General features: G+C 48.9%; 1 protein-coding gene and 1 pseudogene across 1 annotated transcript in view; both read left to right on the top strand.

Annotated features, from left to right (window-relative positions):
* The window catches only part of COQ8A (coenzyme Q8A), a 64,473-nt gene extending 40,802 nt beyond the window's left edge, over window positions 1-23,671 (top strand). Inside the window, exons 6-15 of the mRNA XM_090047515.1 lie at window positions 6,043-6,165; window positions 11,089-11,174; window positions 11,810-11,950; window positions 12,805-12,886; window positions 14,114-14,207; window positions 15,089-15,230; window positions 18,136-18,243; window positions 20,233-20,298; window positions 21,400-21,486; window positions 22,189-23,671. Coding sequence (XP_089903641.1) covers window positions 6,043-6,165; window positions 11,089-11,174; window positions 11,810-11,950; window positions 12,805-12,886; window positions 14,114-14,207; window positions 15,089-15,230; window positions 18,136-18,243; window positions 20,233-20,298; window positions 21,400-21,486; window positions 22,189-22,482 — 1,223 coding nt within the window. The 3' untranslated portion in view covers window positions 22,483-23,671. The remainder of the gene's footprint in view (window positions 1-6,042; window positions 6,166-11,088; window positions 11,175-11,809; window positions 11,951-12,804; window positions 12,887-14,113; window positions 14,208-15,088; window positions 15,231-18,135; window positions 18,244-20,232; window positions 20,299-21,399; window positions 21,487-22,188) is intronic.
* LOC149873585 (5S ribosomal RNA) lies at window positions 19,048-19,166 on the top strand (annotated as a pseudogene).
* Window positions 23,672-24,856: the final 1,185 nt, after the last annotated feature.

Here is a 24,856-nt window from a genome sequence, read left to right as displayed (position 1 = left end):
GATGGTGACCTGACATCAGCATGGCATGGTAAATGCTTCTTTCCCCAGCATGGATCCTTTTCCGTCCTGCAAGGTGGTATCTGCTGTATACCGGTCATGCTCAGTATGTTCTGACCTTCCACTGAGTAGGAGGAACAGTGGAGAGAGTTAAAACTCTGTAAATGGTGGAATAAATATGGAGACGGAGCCAAAATATTCCCAGTTTTGAGGAATTGCTTTGAGTTGGAAAGAGGAGAATGGGTTATTGAGTCCCTTTCAGCTGAAGATGACTAAAGCCATAGGCTGGTTAGACCAAAAGAGCAGGCTGGAGGAAGAGGAGGGCTGAATGTGTGTTCAGGAAGCTGACCACAAGCCCCAGTGAAGGTGGATTAATCTCTTGATAACAGTGGATAAATTTCCCTGTGGCTGGGGTCTGGTATTTACAGCCTAGTCTTTGACCTATGAAATTACTTTTGCTTTTCTTTTAAAATTTAAACAAAAACTCCAAACAACTAGGCCAAAACAAAACAATAAAACCCCAAGAAATGACAACATCAAAAAACCCACCTTGCAACCATTGACGGTCTTAGATTTGCGACAAGTTGCTGCTTTCTGCAAATGCTGCATATCCAGCTAGTCTGTTGTGCTCGCACATAGGCAGTATCTAGGATGCATGGCTCAAGACAGTATGTAGTCTGTAGGATTTCTGAAGATTTGCTTGGAGCACTCTGCAGCTTGGCTGACAGGCTGCATGTACCTGCTTGGAGATGGAGATTGTCTCCAGCATTCCCAGTAGAGATATTACATGATTGTATGTATATATGCTTCTGCTTGTCAAGTTCCTCCTAGTTGGGCACTCCCTTTGGTGAAACTATGAGCCTGCAGAGTTATAAAACTTGCTGGAGATGAGGAGCTCTGTATCCAGCCTGTGAAATTGGAGGATATACATAAAATATTGTAATAACAGGACTTGACCCTCTAGGAGCTCTTCTGGCCTCCCCGGGAGCCATCCTCTGGTCCCTATTTCATTTCTCCATTTTCAGTTTCTTTGCCCCTCTCCCACTACCTGTGCCTTGGACCCAAGTACTGCTAGGTGTTGCTTGGTCTAGCCCAGTCAGTATTTTTTTTTTTCCCCTTTGCAGTGTTCCTACCTTGTCCTTTTTCTACCTCTGGGACTGAACCACACTTCTGTCCTGTTTTTGAAGCTTTGTGGCCTCCTGCCCCCATTCTAGACCACTTAGCAACTGTGCTGGCCTCCCCAGCAGCCCTCCTTTGACTGCTTCCATTCCTCTTCTCAATTCTTAGTTTCTTCAGTTTTCTCTGATCACCTGTGCTTTGGACCCAATCTTTCCATCTTCCTTCTTGAGGCATCTTTCACACTTACTCCCAGCAGCAGCTGTAGGTCAGATAGGACCCTTCTGACCAAAGGTCAGAGAGTCTTTGGTCCATAAGCATGCAGGGGCAGGACATGTTGTGGGGGTGAGATACTTGAGAGAGTCCTTACTTTTTTTTCCCCACCTCATGTGCAAAGGCAGCTGGGAGTCTGGGAGGGCACCTACTGAAGCTGGAGGTGGTGGGCATGGGACTGGCGAGTACCTGGAGAAGCCGGTGGTGGCGGTGGGGACAGGGGTGGTGAGCACCCGCAGAAGCTGCCAGTGGTGTCGGCAGTGGGGATGTCCCTGTAGTAGCTCCCCCCTCTCCTCTACCCCCTGTGCCCTCCCTACCAGTCACCTATGCTTGTGTGTGTAGAACACAGATATCAGTGCTATCTACTGCCAGAACCACAGAGGTAGCAGCCAACAGCATATATCTTTGAGCTTTTATTGCTCCAATCTGTTTAACCTGAAGGGAGCCACTTAATAGAAATAAATCCTATAAAAAGAACAGCATTGTCACATTTCCAGGGTAGAGCATGGACCAGTTTCAATTACTTTGCCAAGGTAGTAAGTTAAAAATAGTACCGTAGGTCACCACTGACCTTCCCAACAGCTTCACTATTGCTGCCTGGACTGTGTATATTTAGAATGTGTATTTAACACAGCGGGCTTACATAGGTATTGGAAGAGTTTCCAGAAATAATAATAATAATAATAATAATTAAAAAAATTTAAAAAAAAAGAAACCCAAAAACCCAGCCTCCACATAAATACCCTCCAGTGTTAGCAAAGGAGACTTTAGCTGCAAAGTCAGTTTTAACATGATTGATGGACTGATTGTACAGCAGTGCTTACCAGAGCTATTGGTGGACCACCATGGAAACACCAAGCCAGACAAATCCTACTTGAGGTCCCAGTTGTTGGCCTTACTGTCTCTGTTGATCCAAGTACTGGCTGTTGGTCTGTGGAACAAATATGTCCATCTGCTTAAGTTGTCAGTCCTGTTTCAGGTTAGATTCAGGACCCGCCTTTCTGCCCTGAAGGGTATACATAGTTGATGATGCTAGAAAAAGATGGAAAAGAATCTTGCCCGTGGTCACTACTTGGCTTCCTTTGCTCTCCATTTTAAAATCCAGTTTAAGGAAAAATTAGCAGCAATTGTTGGGGTGTGGCAAGACTGAGCAGTAAACCGGCTTTGAGCACAGCATAGATTTGGATGAAGCTGAGCTGTCTCTGGAAGGATCCACCGAGTCGAGAGAGGTGGCTTTAGCATTCCTTGAGACATTTTGTCTCAGGCTTTGACAGAGAAAAGGTTTAGCAGCCTACTTCTGGGGGATGCTGTGGTCTAGAGGTTGGAGCACAAAGCTAGAAGCCAGGACACCTGAATTCTTTTTCTGAAGCTGCCTCAGATTTGTTTTGACTTAACCTCTGCTTTTTGCTCTTTCTGATGCAGGTGCTTACACTCATCCTAACTGGAAGAGAGGACCAAAAAAAAAAAATTACTTTCACTAGCCTACTTTTTCCCTGGGGGAAAAAAAAATTGTGAGACCCAAACTAGCTGGAAGGGGCATGTTTCATGAGGTGTATTTATTCCCTCTTGGTTTCAAGCCTGCTCTCTCCTTTGGTGCTGATAGTTCTCCTTCCAGGACTATCTTATGTAAATAAACTGTAAACCCCCCTTTCTGAGTCAGTATCTGGGTTGTGCCCCTTTGTAGCAGAGGATGCAACCTGGCAACACCTTATCACGGATGGCTTGGCTGACTGGTGTTTAGGTTACTGCTTGTGTGGTTTTTTTTTTTTTTTTTTTTTTTTGCAGTCATGTTTGTTTTTCTTTCTTTTTTTCCTTACTTTCTTTTTTTTATTTCTGATAAGGTTGTTGTTGACCTGACAGGGTTCATCAGATTCTTGGTATAACCTTAACGATTAACTGCTTTGTGTGTGTGTGTTACAGAGAGCCCTTAGGGGGTGCTTGCTTGGGACCACTGCAGCCTCGCCTGGTCTGAGTGCCCCCTTAAGCTTGCCCAGGCTTAGCTTCTAGGGCTCCATTCCACTCTGGCCTTTCTGGTTCCTGTTCCTCCCTGGCTCAAAGCTGTCTGGCCTGCCCTTCTTCCCTCCTACCCAAGCCCCTTCCCTTTTCATCCATTCCTTGCTCCCTTCACTGACTCATGCTCCCTACCCTTCTGTTCGATGTCCCAGAATTACCACCCCGTTTCTCCTACCCTTCATGGTTCTTTCACTTTTTCTTTCTCAGATCCACTTCCTCTCTATCCTTCAGTCCACTGAAGGATGGGGGAGACATAAGACTGGCAGCACCAGCAGTAGTCAAAGGAAATGGAAACTTTAGAGCCCAGAGGAGGATAGTGCTGAGCATCTACTGCATCCATAGCCAAGCACAGTCTGCAGAGGAGGAAACCTTGATTTTGGCTGTTCTTGGTAGGCTTGGGTGTGAGGAAGAGTGCAGCTGCCTGGGCTGTGTGGCTGCCCACAAGCTTGGGCAGCACATTATGAAGCTATGCTACATTTCTCCTAATCTGGAAACTCCAGTGAGAATTTGGTGCTAAGTTGCATAAACCTAGCCAGGTGCAATGTGGCAAAGCCAGGTTAAACTGGTCCCCACCTCTCCCCCAGCCAGCCAGGGCTTCCTCCTGTGCCTACCATCACCTTCTCTTGTGGCTGGACCCTTATGCTGCAGCAGGACACTGTTTGCTTGTGTTCACTGGTGAGCAGGTGTTCTCTGCCATCCTTCCTCTATCCCACCACTGTGCTCAGATACTCCCTTCTTGCCCTAAGTTAGTGCCATGTGTAGGCAGTAGCTGTTTTCCACCCTCCGGGAGGAGTGACATGTAGAGATCAGTTAACTCTGTGCTGGCTCAAGCTACAACCTGTGCAGCTTCAAATTCTTTGCTGGAGTGAGCAGCCTGTGGCTTGGCTGTGAGAGACTTGACCCATATTCTCTGAGCCTTGTTGGTAGGTTGGTCTATTGCATTGGCAGGTCACTCTTCTGGAACAGCTGTGCAGTTTGGCAGTGCAGTTGCAGCTTCTCTGCCCCTGTCTCAATTTCCTAGGTTGGGCTGCTCCTTGCTGGCACCGCCTGACCTGGAAGAGGACACTAAGGTCGGTCCAACTAGAAGTAGTGAGAGACTTAGGCTTGAGCCAGTATTCCCTCACCATTTTGGAGCGTCCTTCTTAAAGAGAAAGTGTTTCTCCTCTGAGGCCTGCTCACAAGTGCAGGTGACTAGGGAATCAGTAAAGCAGTCTGTCAGGTCTTGTATGCTCTGTCAGGAGCTGAACCTGTTGACATTGGGCCTCGTTTCAGATGTCCCCAAATTTGCAGAATTACTTGTCAAAAAGGCTAGGAAGGGCTGGCCTGTTCATACAAGGGTGGGTTTTGTATTTTGCCAGATTAATAAGACCTTAACAATCTTATTGTCAAAGAACAGAAGATTGGGAGGAATTGAAGCTGAGGTAGCCACTGGGTCTCTTCCATCGCAGAGAGAAGCCTGTTAAGTAAGGAAGGGCCAGGCAGTTGTAACAGCTGGAGTACATCATGCCATGCCATGTCTCCATCTTCCTGGGGCCCATGCACACCTTGGGGATGAAGTTCTAATACAGCACGGTAATGCATGCTGTAGAGTGGACCAGATGGACTTGGGTATTTTGAGGGTATTTTAAAGTAAAATGTAGTTGGGGTTAGGGGAGAAAATTTGGTGTCTCTGAAATACCCTGTGTAGTCAGAAATACTTGGAAAGCTAGAAACCTGGCTTAAGGGATCCTCTGTAATAAAAATAACTGAAGGATGTTACCTCAGTAGCATCATCCTGATAAAGCTTGCCAAGCTGGAACTGAAGGCATTTTTCATAGCTGGGATGTTGCTAAAGCTGCTAGATCCATGTATTTTTTTTCATTCCTTGCAGACGATGCTTGGGAGAATAGGGTAGAAAGTGAAACTGTTCAGCCCCTGTATCAGGGGGCGTAAAGGGAGCTAGGTGGCACAATCAGCATAGTGTAGAGTAATGTCATAGTCTAACTTGGCATAGATTTCATCTTGTGAAAACCAGCAGGTCTGTCTCTTCATTAGTCCCTAGTATATACTGCAGATTGCCAGCTGTGCTGCACTGCTTTTTTGCCCTTGAATGGGTGTACTAGAAGGGCATTTCCTGGCTAGGGTAGCAGTGGTTTGGCAGTACACTGAGAAGACATATGGTAGGCCTACCTCCAGAAATGGCCACTGGACTCTAACCAATCTTTGCTTTTGCTCAGCTATACCCCTGAGTGCTGCCTCTGAAAGCATGTCTGTGTTCCAGTCCAAAGGTGTGACTGTTGCCTGTGTAAATATATACCCAAGGTGGCTTTACTTTTAGTTTGGTTGTGGATAGAGTTGAAGCAACCAAGGCTTTGGTCAAGGTTCTGGGTGGGCTTGTGTGGGCCAGACCATGCTGACTAGGGTGCCAATGGTAATCGGACTAGCTTGTTTAAGGCTAGGTTGTGTATGCTTACATGAGCTGCTGTTATGCCTCTGGGCTGCAGTGGAGCCATTGAGGAGTCTTGAAAATGGCCTTGCCTTGATCATTCAGGGGTAAGAGCTGATTTCTGTGGTGTGATGTGTGTTCTTGTGAGAGAGAAGTGATGGGTAGGGTGAGGTCCCTGGGATCTGCAAAGCTTTTAATGGTCTCTCTACTGTCCTCAGGAAAGAAAGCCGTTATGGATTCCAGCCCATTCCTGTCAGAGGCCAACGCAGAAAGAATTGTGAGAACTCTGTGCAAGGTTCGAGGAGCTGCATTGAAGCTGGGACAGATGTTGAGCATTCAAGGTAAGTAGCAGATCAGTGGTGTTTGTCAGCTGATCTCTTGGTAATGACCTTTCTTCTGGGACAGTTGGTTTTGCGTTCTCTGTGAGGAAGGCTGGAAAGATGAAGCATCATGACCAGGTTAAGCCATCCCTTGGTGCTAGATGTTAACGGGGCAGCAAGATGCTTGGAATCAGCCAGTCAGCTGATGTCAGGTGAATGATGAGAAACTAGCTGAGTAGCTTTCTGGTGTGAGGACAAAGATTATAACATTCTCTGAATTCAGTTCAGACCTTGTCCTAAAGTGGCGGAGAAGGATTGACACTCTTATTCCCTATGTGCCTAGCCATCATCCCCTACTAATGTTTACACCATAAATCCTGAAGTGAGAGAAGGAGGGAACAAAACCTCACTAATTGTTTGAAGTCTAGTTATACCTTCTGAAACAAGACAGATGATTCTGATTCATGGAACTAAATGTCATAAACATGGGGAAGGGAAAAGCATGACCTTGTTTAGTTCAAACCTGTGATCAACAGGAGCAGTTAAGGTGCACCTCAAAACCCTCACTCAGCAAAAGACCTGTGCCTGGTGGTGCCACCTCCCCAAGTGCACTCTTGGGTTTCACTAGCCTGTGAACTCTTTGGGAGGAGGGAGGCAGATGACAAGGGTGACCCTCAGCCTAGCTGTAGAGTGTGGTTGGGAGGACTGCCCTGCTCCATTTTGGTAACGGGGTGTTTTAAGAAGTCCCTGTTTTGCTGTTAATGGCCTTTTGTTTTGCTACAGGGCTAAGTGTAATCTTGTTTCAACTTCCCTCTGTACCCAGTGCCTAACCTTCTGGATCTGTCCTATTTCTCTTTATTCCCTCCCCTCCCGTGTTTAAAAAAAAAAAAAAAAATCCAAAAACTTCCCTTCTTCCATATACCTATGCTGGCTGCATTGAAGTAGAATAGTTTTGACTAGACTAGATTGCTAATAGAGCTACAAAGTGTTTTTTCCAGGTTCTGGAAACAAGGGAACACATTGTATTGGCAGGAGAGTTCACTCCACCTTGAACACAAAACAGTGCTGGCTGGGTAAGGGGGCCCCTGGCAACTGTTTCTCAGCTCCAGAGTTAAAATGGGGTTTAGATTAGCAGTGGCACAGAGCAAACCCTTCATTTCTCCACACCAGGCTGTTTAGGTCAAGCTTTGCTTTTATCAGTCTATCAGGACCTTTGTATGAAGAAGATTTGATAGTAGATGGTCTGTTAAGCAAGAATATAATGAGATCCAGTGGCCAGAGGTTAAAGCTTGATACATTCAGACTACAAATAAGCAGGAAATTTAAGCAGAGAGGGGGCCACTGATTTTTGTGCCATTTCACATCTTACTTGGACATAGCCTTGGTTTTAACAGCTTTGGTTCAGTTGGCTGGCAGTTGCTGCAGTGACCACCTTGGCCTCTGTTTCAGAGATTTCAAGAGGGGCTCTGCTCCTTTAATGGGACTTTTTAACAGATTTTCACTCCCTGCACACTCTGAGGACTATAGCCAGGAGCTGACTGAACAGCATCTGTGTCCTCGCACTGGGCTGTTTTGTTACTATGTGGGAAGCTAATGAAACAGCTGGTTTAGTTTGCAATTCTAGAATCTGCATTTCTCTTCCTCGGTGGGAAGGCAGCAGTTAGCTGAAAGTCAGCCAGCAAAAAGCAAGTTTAGGATGTAGATGGAATGGAGTAAACACACTTCAGCATTTGCAGTCGCCTCTTGTGCATCTGCGCCACTGGTCAGGCTTGTGTTCCAGTTTGGCTTTTGTAGGTGCTGACTTGGAGGATGGTTCCTGAGAACATACTTGATATCACAGACCATCTAAACCTAGCAAGACAAGGTACCCTCCCCAAAGAGCTCCAGATCTACAGAACTGAAACAGTGAAGGGTGATGTGGTTGCTTGGTTTGGGCGCATGCAAGTCCAAAGTGTTGAGCTGAACCTTTTATTTGTATTGAACAGCTGACCTTCTTGTGGGAAGAGCAAGTATTAGAGCAGGGGTGGCCATCCTGTGTCATAGGTGGGGCCTCTTGTGGCATGTGACATATTGTGAGGGAGTGGGCAGCACAGTGGCAGGTAGGGTATTAATGAAGCCAGCTCAAGGGGCAGTGGTTCCATCTGAGGCTTTGTCTTCCAGAAATGCTGGGCAGTGTTTAGCTTTTATTCTCAAAAGAGCCTAAGCAGCAGCAGCTGGAGAGCAGGGGACCCCAGACAGTGTTCTGCAGAACCTCCCTTGGCAGTGGTTTATTTCAGGCTGCTTCCTGCAGCACCTGGTGCAGCTTATAGGTTGCCTTCTGCTTGCTGTTGCCTCCCTGTCTGGAACCCCACCGCAGTGCCCTGCCCTTGTGGTCTGCTGCCCAGTAAAGGCAGCTGTGAGGGGAGATGCAATAGGGAGAGGGTATAAACTTCCCCCATCTCCATTCCAGTGCAGCTTCAGGAAAGAACTCTCTGTGGCTAGTGAGCCACGTGTCCAGAGTTTGTGTGAACCTTGATTTAGGGCATAGTTCTGAGGCTGGTTTGCCTGAGGGGGATGCACTTGAAATACCCTAGAGACTGAAATGAATTGCAGCTGTCAAGTGCTTAGTCAGTGTTCCCTGAGCACTCTGAGCCTGTGGGGACAAGGGGGTTAGGTGGGGCAGGAGGGACAGCTGGTGGTGTCTGGATCTGAGGAGCAGAAATGCACTCTAGATTTGTTTCTTCTCCCTGCCTGTCTTTCTGCCTTCTAATGTGACTAAATTCTGGCCCAAGATCTGAACAGTTGCTGGGTAATTTTGTTCGTGCATTCAATACCGTTGTGCCTTCAGACACTTTAATAGGGCAACCCTGCCCCTCCTGCCGCCTCCTCTCCTCCCAGAGCTCCACCCTGCCTTCCCACCAATTTTTGTTTTTGTTTTGGAGGGATTATTGCATTACAATAATCTTGCTGCCAAAGACAGTGGTGCAAATGTATATTCCCACAGTCCTGTTGTGTACCTGGTTCTTAGAATGGCTGCTGAGACAGGGACTTTCCTGGCACTTTATCTGTACTCCGGGCAAAGTGTTGTTGGCTTTTACTGGTAGCAGCTGTGTGTAATGGCTGGTGAGCAGACTGACTCTGACTCTGTCTTCTCCCCCCCCCCCCCCCCCCAAGAATTGAATTTTCCTTCTCTCGGCCCCTCCCAAACAATACTTTTCAGCCTGTCCTGGCACGCACCATGTCTAGAACCTTTGGGATTAACTTTTAGAAATCAACACAAATGATCAAGTTCCCTGTTCCTCTGCAAGTCGGGTCTTGTGCCTATGTAATGCCCTAGCCCTGTAGGGCCACATTTACTACTTGCACACTTAGGCACTGTTCCTCTGAAGCTGGAACTGCAGCCACTTCTACCAGCAGTGAGTTGGCTTCCAGCCTGTTCTGCAGGGCTTCACAGCTCTCAATGCCACTTAGTTTCCGTATGTTCATCACTTAATGGTTTCTTGTTGAGCATGTTCTGATGCTTGTTCCCTCTGCAATATAGTTGATGTAGTTGCTGTCCAGGGGCCTTGCTGCCCCTGAACAGCTGAATCTGAGCTTCCATTTTTGTTGGCATTACAGAGCCTCAGGCTGCTCTTCCCAGCAAGGCAGCTCCAGTTAACAGCTCTGACTGGAACATGTATCCTCATATACATTTATATTGAAAATTAAAGTTGTGAACATGATGATGTCAAAGGCAAACCCAGGTCTCTGCAGGGATACTCGCTCTTAGATACCGTGTGAATCATACAGTGACCCACTGTCCTCTTTCTGCATTGACATACCGGGAGATGTGTATTATTTTGTTACAGTATGTGGTGGGTGTAGTTCTTTGGCAAGGCTTAATTTGTGGAAACTGCAGAGGGATTGAGGGTTATTGCTTCTCTCAAACACCTCTGGGGTTCTTGTCATTGATGGATATAATGTTGAAAGCAAGTCTCTATTTCTCTTTTGTCAGCCAGTGTTTGGGGCGTGGGTGGCTTTTAATCTTTAGTGGCATGCAAACTTTTAGGGAAACTCCAAGCAACTAGAAATCATAAGATGATGTACACCTGTGCCCAGTGGGGCCTCTGGGTCTGTGTAAGGTATTTTAATGGAATGTAATAGCGTGCATAACACAGAAATTCAGGTGAGATGATCTAGTGGTCCCTTCTGGCCACACATGCTATGGAATAATGAAAGGAACCATATTGCTGGGGTGATTCTGGCAATGCAGGGAACAAATGCATGTCTGTACTATGTATGCTGTTTTGGAGATTATTCCAGTGTGGTAGATTTTAAGGTTCTGTTGTCACAGAAAACTTGGAAGCGTTGCACTGCAAGTAACTCTTCCCAGCCCCCTTATCACAGAAGGGTTGGCATACCAATGTAGAACATGTAGGTATGTCCTCAGCATTTAAATGACCAAAGCACTCAAATATTGGGAAACCATTACTAGCACGTAGCATGTGCCAAGAGCCTTTGTTTTTGCTAGTGTTTATGCTTTAGTTTTTTACTGCTAAGGAGGAAGAGGGATGCATAGAAGTGAAGTATTAACATGTGTGTGACTGCAGCACAGCCCTGGTCACCATGCCGTAGAGGGTTGGGAGATGGAATATGAGCTCTGTGGTACCACCTACTTTTGGCTTTTTGCCCCGTCACTTTCTTTACCCCAGTGTTTATGCAGAATGGTCCTCTATCAGTCACTGTTTCCCCAATAAAAAGTTGAGGATGGGGGAGTCTGAGGCGTTTTTGGGTGGGAAGAATTTTGAGCATAATGCTGTTTAAAAAAAACAAACAAGCATCTTGAGTCTGGCTTGTCTTTCCAAGGAGGGATCTGGGGCTTGAGGGAATGGACTGAGCTGCCTGTGGATTAGCAGTTGGAAGCATGACGGCGGGCAACTCCCCAGGTCTCCCTTTCTGACTGACTTGTAACTTTCTTCCTGGCAGACGATGCCTTCATCAATCCTCACCTGCAGAGGATTTTTGAGCGTGTACGTCAGAGTGCAGACTTCATGCCGATAAAGCAGATGATGGTAAGGAGTATTCCTCCCTGCTTGTTGGGAGGTGAGGGAATGGGAGTGAAGTAAATGCTCTGGGACTTGCCCCTGGGTAGGAGCAGAGGTTGGCATATCTAGAATATACATTCAGATAGTAGCTCATGTAATAGGACCACTTGGCCATGTTTGATTGATTCCTCTTGCCCACAGGAAATTCAGCCCCACCTGAAGGGGGAGCATGTTCCTTACATCAGGGATAACCCCACCCACCTCTGAGCTTGGCTGGTTTAAGCGGGTGCTACATCCTGACACTATCCCACAGGCTTGTCCATTGTACTCTTTGCTCCTTTTTTTCCAGTCTTTCCTAAAAACAACACACAACCTGAGGATGGGGGGAGGGAGAAAGTGGCATTTCAGAAAACACCCACACCCCATTTTCAGATATGACCCTAGGTGCCCTTGTCTAGCTGCCCTAGTGTGTGAAAGTGGAAAACATAATCTAACTTTTTAAAAAGTTTTTCAATCTTTAAACCTACCTTCACAGGGTAAGATAATGAGCCAAGTCTGTGTGCAGCGCCCAAAGCTGCATTCCTTTAAAAACAGGGGAGTGGGGGAGACTAAAATATGGCTCAAATCCTAGCTTTCCTTATCCTGATATGGTCTCTTTGCAGAAAACGCTGAACAATGACCTTGGTCCCAACTGGAGGGATAAGCTGGAGTTTTTTGAAGAACGCCCCTTTGCTGCTGCTTCCATTGGCCAGGTTCACCTGGCTCGCTTGAAGAATGGCAAAGAAGTTGCCATGAAGATCCAGGTAAGCTCAGTGCCCTGCTTATAGAGATCTTAACTAACTGATCTGAATCCGTGCCCAAATTGTTTACTAGGTATTTGGACCCTTTTGGGAAGTGGGAGACACCTTTTGTAGGCACTGTGTGGCTTGTTGCTGTCAACATGTCCTAGAGCCTCACAACTCTGTGATACCCGTTTGGATTCATGCCGAGTTAATAATGATGGAAAGTTACCACCATGGTGTCGGTTCAACTCTCACTTGACAGGTGTTTGCATTGCAAAAACGAGCACATTGTTGGCTGCCTTCTTGGCAGCCTGTGCAAATAAGTGAAGGATTGAACAGGTGAGGAGAGCGATCCAAACTTTTGCCCAGTTAGGGCTGTGATTCCTCAGTCTGCAGGGTAGAGAGTTTGCTTTGTCACTGCTACTGCTGTGTGCCTGTTTGGCTCAGGTCCCCTGGGGCCACTGCTGTGTTGTCATAGTACAGTAGTGATGGTTAAGTGATCCTTTGAAATTTTTATTTTTCTTCTCTTGAGATATTTGGTGAGGGGAAGAAATCCCTGTTTTGGAAAATGGTAAATGGCTGTTTCATTTGCTGGGGTGTTAAGGTAGTTTGGACATCTCTGCTGCATACTACAACAGGATCTTGGATTTTTTTACGACATGGATTTTGCCATGAAAATGTTATCTGCAAAAGCCTTATGGACTTCACAATCTATCCTCTTTCCCTTTGAGCCTGTAGGAGGCTCTGCTTGCTGTTGGGGCATTCAGAGTAAGTGGTCCTGTAAATGACCAGCCTGGTCCTGAAGGAGAATCTTTGAGGGTGATGGGTTTAGTATGGTTTCACCAATGCCCTTTTTTCTCTTTCCTCACCTGCAGTATCCTGGGGTGGCCCAAAGCATCCATAGTGATGTTAACAACCTGATGACTGTCCTGAGCGTGAGCAACATTCTTCCTGATGGTAAAGTAACTGGAACACCGGTGAAGGCTTTAAGGGGAGAAACAATCTGCAGGGTCCTGTAATGCTGTGGCACATACCAGCATTTACCTTCAAACTAGATTGGCTAGATTCTTTTTCATCCAAAAAAATGGCTGAGCTGGGTTAGGAGGAATCTTCCTCCCAGATGCTGCTCTTGGGCACAGTGCAGAAATGCTGACAGCTGTACAAGAGTCCTGTGTGCAGCAGAGGCTAACTACTCCAGGATCAGCCCAAGCCATTCTTCCCCTGTTGACCTTGCCTGGGTGCAGTGTTGAGTGCCTGGTGTGTGCTGTGTGTGCATTTGGTATTTAACCATTCATTCATCAAATGCTTGTGTGGCTGCTACTGGGCCATGTGGGAGGTGCTCCCATAGAAAACATCCTTGAGACGTGCATGTGTCTCTGTAGTGGAAGGTGGCACATTCTTTGGAAAGCATACAGCAGCAGTCCATCTCTGCCTATCGGTCCAGATGAGGCTTCCTGGGACTCTTGACAGGCTTGAGTGGTGCCTGGGAGGTCTCCCTGTTGATACTTTCCTGGACCTAAGTGCTCGCAGAGTGAACAATGGCTCCCAGAGTGTGTTCTCTGATTCCCTTTTACTTGCCAACAGGAATCCCAGTGATGGGCAAAAGCCATTCTTTCCTCTGTGCCTGTCAGCCCTCTGTGCTCATATCATCACTCTCTTTAGTGACAGAATTGAGATGTGAGGGGAGAAAGCAGCCAGGCCCAGACTCTTCTCTCTGCCCCAGAACAGATGTAGGACCCCTGAGAAGGATGAAAACATTCCCTCTTCTTCCCCTCCACTGAGACCCTGTACAGCAGCACTTGAGAAATCTAAAGGAGTGGGGGATGGGGAGTGGGGGAGGTAGATATTCACCCTGGCCTAGCTAGCTGCATTTGGACAGGCTTCTACTCAGTAAGTGGCAGCTCCCCCTCCCTGGTGGCTGGGTGGGGCCCTGCATACATGTTGTGTGCTGCAGTCCTAGCCCTTGCTGGCCTTGGTGAGCACTGTGACATTTCTGCTCAGATACTGAGGCAGGAGAACTTGGCCACTTGATTAACTACAGAACTCCTGTTGGCTCAGATCTGGGCCTTGCAGAACTCCTGTTGGCCTTGCAAGTGCTTTTCTTCTTGGCCATGTCCTGCTTCATGCATAACAGTAAAGCATTTCCCAACTGAGTATTCTTAACTTCTGCAACCCTTCTTCTAGGTCTCTTCCCTGAGCATTTGATTGAGGTGCTGAGCAGGGAACTGGCCCTAGAGTGTGATTACAAAAGAGAAGCTGCCTGTGCAAAGAGATTCAGGTGGGTGTGCACTGGTGCCCTTTCCCACTTCGGTGTGGGAGGGGCCTGTTCTCCATCTTCTCCTGGTAGGGGCTGTGCTGTGATCCCTTGGGTGCAACTGCCAAGCTGCTGTGATGGGGTGGAAGGAGCCCCTCACACCCCTGCAGCATGCTAAATGTTCTGAGCTGTCTTCAAGACAGGTCTTTCCTCTCAGAACCAGGCTCTGCAAGATGGAAATGCCTTCCCACCCCCATCCCAGGGCACTGAGGATGCTCAGCAGCATCTTGCTTAGGAGTAGGACAAAACAGCTGCTGCTCTTATGACTTCCAAGGCCTGGTCAGTGGCCCTTCCTCTGTTTGCAGGGCATGACCCCTTCCTCTGGGGAGGGTCCTGCAGCAGCTGCCAAGGGCAGGTGGGATTCTTCTTCGGGGGTTGCTGTGTGACTGCTGGCTTTTTGGGGGAAACACCTGTTTGGGGAAGCTGTTAACTTCCCCAGCTCCTGTGTCAGGGATTGACAGCAAGAACATGCTCTATTTTATGTCTACTTAACCCCCCTACCCCTGCCTCCTTGCAACCTATATGCCTGCATGCAGTTTGGCTGCTTGGTTTGGGGCATGGAGGGTGAATTGGAAGAGGCATCCTCCCTCTGCCTCCCTTTGTCCCTGCCCAGAGCTGCTGCTTCTCCCTTTTACAGCCATCAATGGCTGCAACCAGCTGGGCTGGCTTATGTTGACTGGTGGTAGAGATTCCCTTCTCCCTCTACCAGTCTGCAGGAGCCAGTGGCCCAGATGTTGGCAGTGTCCTAGCACTGGGGTATCTTGCAGGCAACTGGTCTCCCTGAACTGACTGTATTCAAGGGACTGTGAAAGGGAATGTCCTGACCTTTTCCTTGTTGCTGGCAGGGAGCTGCTGAAGGATCACCCAATGTTTTATGTGCCTGCTGTGGTGGAAGAGCTGTGCAGCCAGCATGTCTTGACCACGGAGCTGGTGTCTGGATTCCCCCTTGATCAAGCAGAAGGACTAAGCCAAGAGATCCGGAATGAGGTATTGTCCCAGGGTGGCTACTGTGCTTGGGTCTGCTTTGCTTCTCCCCGGTGCACACTGCAGAGCTGCTTTTGCTTGCCTGTTGCTTCCTTGGAGAGACCTTTGCTAGGGACACAGAATGGGGGTACAGAGTTGGGAGAGTGCAAGAAGAATTGGTAGGATGTAGCAAGCCAGTGACTTTCCCTGGCCTCTTGAAAAAGTTGGTTCTGGGATCTCTGCAATCAGGTGGTGAACTTTGGCCTTGTTGACTTGCCAGTGGTTTCAGAGAGACTGGTAATTTCCTTTTGGCTGTGGCAGGTAAGTGCCACTGGAGTATTGCTGGAAAAAGGGGGTGTCAGCAAGTGTCCTGGGCCCTTAGGTCTTGCACACTGGTTTCTTGACATGTCTCTGTACAGTCTGAAGCAATGTGCTGTGTTGCTCCTCTGCCCCTTTCAAGGGGTGAACCTGACCTTGGGACAGGTAGCCAGCTTGGTGAGAGGTCTCTTGCAGCTGCTCTTCTGGGGTGAGAGCAAAGAAATGCACCTCCTTCCAATTATGTGCACAGTCAAATATAGCTCCCCTTCTTGGCCTGGTCAGTGTAGCCAAAGGGGCTTGGAAAAGTACTGATGAATAAACAAGAGGCAGAGGGGTGACAAGACGCTGGTGCTGAATATAGCAAGGGATGGGGGAGTTAAGGTGGGGGCAGGCTCCTCCGTAAGCAGAAATAACTGCTCTGGTATGTGGATTCTGTTATATTTTATGGCCTGGTGTGAGCTGTCAGCTGTTGCCAAGTCATTGAGGAAGAGTACATGGTATGTCCGATAGATAAACAGATTCCAGCAACACACTGTACCTGGAGCCATGCCAGATCCACTCGCATGTGCCCTTTGGGCTGTTTGCTCGCTCTCTGGGCTCGTTCTTCAGGACTGTGACTGCTCCAGTGTTAGGTGATGGAATCTGATTTTAATAGCCCTCCTGACGTGATGTTCTCCCAGAACAGGGATGAGGCTCTCATTCTGAAAAGAGAGATGATGTAAGGTCTGTCTCTTGCTCTGCCCAGTGCTCAAAGGGCTGCATTAGCGACATTAACCCGCAGCCTTCTGGCCCAGGCGTGACTATCCTGCCTTGGGGTTTTGACTCGTATCCAGCGCTGTTGCATTTTTCCCCCTTAGATGGCTAGTCTGGCCCTGGAGAGGAGCTGGGTGGAAGCTGATAGTCTTTGGCTTGTTGTAACTAGCGATGGTTCTCTGGCAAACTGGTTGTCATAAAATGGTCTTTACAGAAAAGCCCTAACATAATGTACAGGAGAGGCCTTTCTATAGGGCTTTTTTGAGCCATTGCGTAGGAAACTGCTGTGCCGAATCCTAGCCTTGCAGGTGGTTTGGAAAGCCTCCAGGAAGGGGCTCCTTTGCCCTGACCTGCCAAGGCTCTTAAGGACAGCAGCTCTGGTTCCCTGTTACATTTCTACAGCCCTTTCCAAGTTCATCCCCTCTGAGTTCTGCAGGGCCTGTGTCCAGGCTCTGTCCTGCTGGATCTCTCTGCTGTGTGAGGAGCAGTCCTTGCTCTGAGATGCTTTCAGTGCACCAGGTGGAGACTTGCTCCCCATCTTTAAGGATTTGCAACCTAACCCAGGTAGACAGTCAGACAGTCTCTTTCAATCCTACATGAGGTGATGACTTTTCTCAGGCCTTTTGCCACCTTGGAGGCTGCTGTTTTGCAGTCCTCGGGTAGCAGACACCCCTCTAATTAGCGCGGAGAGGCTAGTGCAGACACAGCATGTACTATGCCCTTGGCAAGAGTTGGAACATATTTGAGCTCAGCTGCTATTTGGGGATTGTATAGGGAAGATAGTTAGTGCCCTGCAGCTGGTTGCTGAGTTCTGCCCCTCTGACAACTGGCTTCCTGACTCCAGCAAGGGTTCCTGATGCACAAAAAAGATGAGGCTTGCTTTCTGTGCCTTCTGCAGGGCTTCTGGGATTGGGAATAGCTGCCATGGGCAAAGGTGCTCGCATCATATTTTCCATAACTCCCTCCATCACTGGGGGCCAGCAGCTGGGAGCTCTGGGCTCCCCATTCCTCTCCTACCTTCTACTTCATGCCCCTACGTCAGAGGGCAGGGCAGCACCTTGTGGTGCAGCCCAGCCTGCAGTGCTGGCAGCACCCATGTGTCTTCATGGAGCTGGAAAACTGAGGAACTGGGGGTGGGGCCAGGGCACCTGCATGGCATGTGGCCTCTGACTGCTTAGAAGTTGGACAGTCCTGCTTTGAAGCCTTACTTCTTCAGGCAGTGGGGATTAGCCTTTTGGGAGGGTGTAGACCCTGCGCTTTCCCTGAGTGCCACTCCAATCCCCTTAGCCTGCCTTATTTGCTGCTCTGATTTTTGCTCTATGCCCAGTCTGTTGCTCTACTTCCTGTTCCCTGCTCCCCTTAGTCTGCTCTGTGCCACACACAGGCTTCCCATGCCACTTATGGCATACATGCTCATGGTTGGCCACCCCTGTTCTCAAGGATCCGTGTGTGTGTGCTACTTTTGCTCTCCAAGCCCAGTGTGTGACACTGGAGGATCATCTTGTGGTGTCAGCCTTATACCCTCTGAAGCACTCATCACATAAGGACGGAGGGTTAAATTGAGGAACATGTATGGATATGTAGCAGCTCCCAGTTCATAATTCCAACTTACGGCTTAGAGTTGGGGTTGGGGGTGTTTGTGTGTGGAAGGACTGGAGAAGGCTAACTTTGAACTGAGCAGATGGATCTGAACATCCAGTAGAGGACAGGGATACCATCTGTCGTCTGCCACCCTGCTGATGTTTCCTTCACTGCAGAGTTGGGGGTGGGTGGTGCCTCTGATGCTTTGGTTGTGAATTGCTGCTGCCCTCACCCGTTGTCTGTGTGTGTGTCTCTCTCTCTCATTGCATCTTTGAAGATCTGCTCCAACATTCTGGTTCTGTGCCTGCGGGAGCTGTTTGAGTTCAGGTACATGCAGACTGACCCAAACTGGTCTAACTTCTTCTATGACCCGGAGCTGGGCAAGGTAAGCCCCAGCAGATGCATGTCCTGTGAGAGATGTTTATCAGCTAGTGGCACTGTGCCCCACTCCCAAAGTTTCTTAGTCTCCTGTTCAACCTTTTCTAGCTATTACTCCCTGTAAGACCAAAGATAAACAGGGGCTGTGGTACAATAGCTAGTTGTCCAAAGGAAGCATGATCATTTGCAGAGACACTGGCATTGGGGTGTATTGTATGCCATATTCCTCATTTGCTGGATGGCTTATGCTAGAACTTTGGGGTTTCCCAGTGGGAGGGAGCAAGATGATCTTATGTGTCCAGATCCCACTGACCTGCTTCTCCTGAGAATGAAAGGTCCTCTTGCAGCATGTGGAGGTGTCGGCACACCAGCTGTTTGGCTGACACCCTGAGGGGCCTCTCAGCACAGAGTACCAGCTTCTACAGTGCCCTCGTGGATTCAGCCCGGGTGGGGGGGCACTCCTTGGAGGCTTAAGCCCGGGTGGGGGGGACACTTTATGGAGGCTTAAGCCCCTGGCAGTTGTGCGGGTCCTGTGTCCGCACTCCCAGTGGTTGTTTGGGAGTGAAGCCCCGGGCGGCAGCAAGTCCGGGCACCAGGTCAACCCCAGGCAAGCGAATGGGGCCTCGCAGACACCAGGTCAACCCCATGTATTCCTATGGGAACTTGCAGGCGCAGTGTCAACCCCCATGTATTCCTATGGGGTTTTTCGGTCCCCAGGTCAACCCCATGTATTCCTCTGGTGGGGGGTTCTGGCGCACTGTCATGCAACCCCGGGCAAGCCGCCTGCCCCCCCGCCTTCCCTTCCCTTCCTGCCTACAGCCAGACCGGACTGATTGCACCCGATCTCGTCCAATCTTAGAAGCTAAGCAGTCCCGGGCCCAGCTAGTACCTGGATGGGAGACCGCCTGGGAATCCCGGGTGCCGTAGGCCGCCCGCCCCTTTTGCGCCTGAGCGGGCTGGGGGCTGGCCCTGCGCTTGCCTGAGCCCGGGAAGCAGGCTCCGGCCCCGCATGGATAGGCTCCCAGGGTAAATGCTGCAACCGGCACCTGGAGCCGGGGGAGCAGGCTCCCAGCCCACCCGCCAAGCCTCTGGCCTGCGCCCAGGCCCGGGGGGCCTCCAGGAAGGGCCTGGCAGGAGCCTGCTCCCAGGGGTACTGCTTCAACCAGTGCGTGCAGTCAGTGGAGCAGGCTCCCAGGCCTCCAGGCCAAGCCTCCGGCCTGCTCCCATGCCCTGGAGCATGCGGCGGGCCTCTGGTGATGGCCTGCTTGGCCTGGAGGATTCAGCCACTGACTCCGTGCAACCAGTGTAGCAATAACACCATTAGCCTGGGGGAGGCTCCTAGGGGAAGAATGGGAATTGTTCCTCTCCCCTGCCCTTTGCTGAAAAGGTGCAGCCCTGTATGTTCTCTGACACGGGAGCAGCTAGGGCTTGCTGAGCCAGTGGCACATCATTCCAGTCTTCCCCACCTCTCCCTTGCCCTTGGGTTGGGCTAAAAATACCAGTGCCTGGTGAGGTGGTCCCCAGTGGCCTGCAATTCTTCCTGTCTGTCACTGGTTGGGCACCTGCATATGTGTGCCTTTTGTATCAGATTTGGAAGCAGTTCCAGAGCTATAGGCTGTGCAAGGCAATGGCAGGGCTGTCCGAGTTGTGCATGGGGATGGTGCTGGGGCAAGGCTGTCCACTGATGCGCTGTGATGCAGGGCGCGAGCCTACAGGAGCCCCTGGCTCAGCAGGTCCCACGGGGCAATGGGAGGCTCTGTCACCTCTGCCTGCCCACCTGCATGAGGCTGAGGAGGGCTCTGATCTGCTCTGCGCTGGACTTTGGCAGTGAGGACCAGTGACAGGAGGGAGTCAACTAATTTGCCCAGACCTGGGCCCCCAGGAAGCCCTTGTGCCCTGTGAGCTTCATGCCACCCCCTTCAGAGCCCTCCGTGACCAAGCTGCCTCCTTTCTGATTGGTGGTCACTATAACGCAGAAGGGTGTGTTCACATCCAGGTGGCCCTGCTGGACTTCGGAGCAACTCGAGGCTTTGACGAGAAGTTCACCGACCTCTACATCGAGGTGAGGGCTCTTGAGCTGCTGCTGTGCATGGGGGTGGTTAGAGTGCGTTCATTCTCAGCTTGCTCTGGTCTGGAGATCTTGCGTGCCTGTGCGTAGGTGGATTTGCTGCTTGGCCAGAGCTGGGAACAAGGCTTGGGGTGTGGGGAAGAAGATACATGCCACTGCTTTGCCCCTTGCCCACGCTGACCCACCACACTTCTCCATCTGCTGTTAGCCCATATCTGCTCAGTGTAGAGACCTGGGCTGCTGCTGTCTCAGGGGTTGAGCCTGCCCTAGCTCTGCTGCTTCTGGGTGGCTCTGAGAGCAGAACTAGCTCCCCGTATCTTCTGGTGGGTAAATCCATTGCCAGCACTCCCAGCACTCTTAGAGCCTGTCATTCAGGGCCCAGCGGAGAGCCCATGGATAGCAACTGCTGACCTGTGGTTTGAACCTGTCCTGGCTGAGCTGCAGTTTCTTACATAAGCCTTGAACGTGGCTGCTCCTGTGTAGTTTCATTCCCTTTTAAGTAAATGCCTAGTCGCAGTCGATTCAAAGTTTTGCACTCTGAGTTGTGGGCAGCAGTGCTTATTTGAAAAGCCATGGTATCGACCTGTCCTCTGGGAACTCAGCAGCAAGAGGGGAGGGGTGGTGTGTGTCTGTACGCATGCATATGTACAGATGTGAACAAATGGAAGAGGTGTGCAGACCTGGAGTATTCGATACTATTCACTGCTCCTGTAACTTCCGCTTGCCTACAAATCGCTTGACACAGCTGATGTTGTAAAGGCCCTGTCCCATGTCAGCTTTGCCTGTTCCTTTGTCAGGGCACCAAGTTCTCGGCTCTGCAGTTTCCCAGGCAGAAGGGCAGTTGTCCCCGTCCCACCCTTTGATGTCACTGCAGTTTCTTGTTTTGGGTTCTCTTGCTGGGGAAAAGCCATTGTGGTGGATGTATTTCTAATAGTGCTTGAGCTGATTATCTTCCAGGCTGGTGCTGCACTGCTGAGAGTTAATGGGAAAGGGTGAAGAAACAGGCATGTAATGGGGTTGCTTGACAGCAAGAATGTTGTTGCTGTTGCTTAGTAACATAGGGACGTGTTGGCTGATGGTGTTCTTCCCATCCAGATAATCAAGGCGGCTGCAGACTTGGACAGAGAGAGAGTTTTGAGGAAGTCGATAGAGATGAAATTCCTTACTGGCTATGAAGTCAAGGTATGGAGTAGCATCTTCTCTGCTTGTTACTGGCTGGTTGTGAAGCTCTTTGCAGAGAACTTGGGTCTGGTTTATTGCAGAGCCAGTGATGGGGGGAGAAAGCTGGTGATTGGTCCAAAAGGGCAGCTGTCATGGACACTGGTAGTGGGGGCAGAAAGGAGGATTTCTGCAAAAATAGTTAAGTCAACCCTTCCCCAAGGAGAGCTAGGAACAGGGTAAGCCAGAGTCATGGTGATGGAGCCCACAGAAAGGGGTAATCCAAATCTTTCTCTTCTCTTTGCTGAAACATATTTCATGCCTCTGCAGTTCTGGGTGGAAGGGAAACCATATACACAGCTTCAGGAGCAAAATTGGGCCCTTTTCTAGAGACTGAAAGAATCTGCCCCTTTACTTGGACACACTTACCCATGCCCTCTGACAAGCCAGAGAACTCTTCCTTCTACCTGGAGAAACAGCTCCCGTTCTTCCAGCCATGTCCGTTCCATCCCATCCTTGGCGATCTTAGGACCAAATAGGTTGAGGGTCTCACTTGAGGTTGATCTCCTGACAGCTAAATTGACTTAGTGTTGTCTAGTCTCTGCACACTGGAGAGCGCGTGTTGTCTGTTCCTGGTCAGGCTAGCCCTTGGGAGCACGTCTTTTTCTTTCCCAACCCCTGTGTTAAAAGCAGCTGCGTTACTGATGCCTCTTTCCTTTTGGGCAGGAAATGGAAGATGCCCACTTAAATGCTATCCTCATCCTGGGAGAGGCTTTTGCATCTGAGGAACCATTTGATTTCGGCAGTCAGAGTACCACGGAAAAGATCCATACCTTAATCCCTGTCATGCTGAAGCATCGGCTTATCCCTCCGCCCGAGGAGACCTACTCTCTCCACCGGAAGATGGGGGGCTCCTTTCTCATCTGTGCCAAACTAAAGGCTAAAATCTCCTGCAAACGTATGTTCCAGGAAGCATATAGCAAATATTGGAGTACTAGGGGCAAAAAGCCAGAAGATTAGCAAGGTGGACCTAGGCCCAGTCATACGTTCTTGCAAAGGATATTGTAGTCTTCAGTATGTCATGTTCCTAGACCCTAATTTTTTTCAAGATGCAGCAGCCTTTTTCCTGGAAGCTAAATGCTCGTTTCACAAGGACACACTTGTTTTTCATGTGTTGTCTGTCCTACACTGCAGTTAAAGTACTAAATAGTCGATGGCTTACCGGGGATTGTCCTCCTGAGGTGGTGGAACTAGGCTGCCACGTGCTTCTGTATCATCTCAGGGCACTGACCAGCTCTCTCATACATTTTTTTTTTTTTTTTTTTTTTTTTTTTAATACTGATGGTGGCTGCATATTGAGTGGGATTTTTATAAAGAGTAGGGGGAGGGAGAGCCAAAGCAGAACTTGTTTGTATTGAAACCTGTTTGTAATTCTTAGAAAATCATGTTTTGTTTTTGTTTTGTTTTGCTTTTAAAGATAACCCCTCCCTCCACTGCTTTTTTCCAGATAAGGTGGAATTCAAGTGGTTTTCATACTGTGAATTATAGGATAAAATACGGTGACCTATGATAGACCCCTATTTTTGTAAGCTGAGTGGTGGCAGTCAAGAACCCTCCTGGATTTTATTGATGGTGACGTAGCCTACAGTATGCGTGTATATAGGATGAAATTTTATGCCTTCTGCCTCTGACTCTTTGGCTTGCAAGCTAAGTGTAGGAAGCACAGGTTTTAAAAAATCTGAAAAGTGGTACCAAAATGTATTTTTTTTAAAAAAAATGCATGGAGAGCCCCTGCCCAGAAAACAAGCCAGAGATCGCAGTAACTCTGAGAGTTGGGTGTACAAACCATAGAGCTGTAGGTGAGCACGGCTAGTGCAAGTCTTCACTGTCTGCCAAGTACCAGCTCCCCTAATGGCGCGTTAGCTTATCTAAGGCATGGGCACTTGGCTTGTTGGAGTCCTAGCAAAGAAGCTGTGCTGTCACCTTCTGGTGTCCTGTAATAGTGTTTGAGGGAAGGGAGAAAGGCTCTACGGGATTCTCTTACCCTCTTACAGGCACTTGAAGCTTTTGCCAAATGTGTAATCCTTGTTTATAATCCAGTGCACTATTCTGAACTGTTGGAGTCAAGCTGGCAAACTTGCTTCATGAGGGTTTTGTACAATTCCTGTATCTGTGTGACTGACCCATTTGCAATAAAAGAGTGCTTGTGCAGTGTGCTTCTGCCTGTGTCATTCCATCCCTGCCTTGCCTCAGGTGGGCTGTCATCAAGTAGCCTCCCTCCTGGGGTAGGAATAGCAGCTAGGTGTTGAAGGAGAAGCTTCTTCCATCTTCCTAGAGGGACAGTGACATTTTTGCAAAAGAACCCACCTGTGCCAATGCACACTTGTCTCCAGAACATACTTGTTTCTTAATCTTTCCATTCCAGTTATGCCACTGGTCATAGTGGGGATGGCGATAAGTCCACTATGAACAAGAGAACTGTTAGCCTAGTAAACGATGTTTTTTTAAATTAGTCTTCTTTTATTACCAGCTTTTGAAGTATTTTCTCCCCTGATGTCTCTTCCCCCTTCCACCTTTCCACTCTTTCCCATGTTGTACACATAAACACATATATATGTATATAATATAACACATAATCTAAAGAGAAGTCCCCCTACAATATTGTTTAGGTGCAGGGCAGAGCCACTTGACCTGGAGGTAGAGCAGATTCAGTTCTGCTCCTGATCAAAACTTAGAATTGAGCTGGCTGGTGAACTCCAGAATGGAAAAGGATCTGAATGCCTATGTTGGACTTCTGGTGCACATGACAGTTAAGGGCTCTGCTAGCAGTTTAGAGGTGATAAGCAGAGACCTGGTGAGTGCATAGATGCAGTAGGCCCAGTTCCTTGGTGCTGAACATGTCCTACCTTTCTGTGAACTTGGGTGGGGGGCACAAAGTGGACCTTTCCCTGCAGCCTGTATAGGAGTGTGCAGAAATGAACATCCCCTTCATTTGTCTGCCTTTCCCTTTATTCAAGCACATGAGCAAAACCTGAAAACTGCTTCACCTAAACTCCAGCAAGGCACATTAGGAAAGTCAACATCTTACTATTGATCCTATTTTTTTTACTGTCCAGTCCAGTCATCTTGTGCACAGGCTGAAGCCCACACTGACACAGACAAAGCAGAGGTGGGGTGGCTTTTATTCTGGCTGTAGCAGGCAGTGCTGTATTTGCTTGCTTTTAACCTTGAAGGTGGCTGCCCACAGTGTAGAGGGAAAATTTTTCCCTGTACCCCTAATGCCAAAGTGATTGACTGACTTGATCCACGTACTTCCAAGACCTCACTGTGGAGGACTATGCATCCAGTCATTGAAGTGCCAAGCATGTGTGGGAGGGAAGCCCACCTTCAGGAA

This window comes from Crocodylus siamensis, chromosome 1 (genome assembly GCF_052110815.1).
Source record: "Crocodylus siamensis isolate JL-2025a chromosome 1, ASM5211081v1, whole genome shotgun sequence".
Lineage (NCBI taxonomy): Eukaryota > Metazoa > Chordata > Crocodylia > Crocodylidae > Crocodylus > Crocodylus siamensis.
This window is presented reverse-complemented; position numbering and strand designations above follow the sequence as displayed.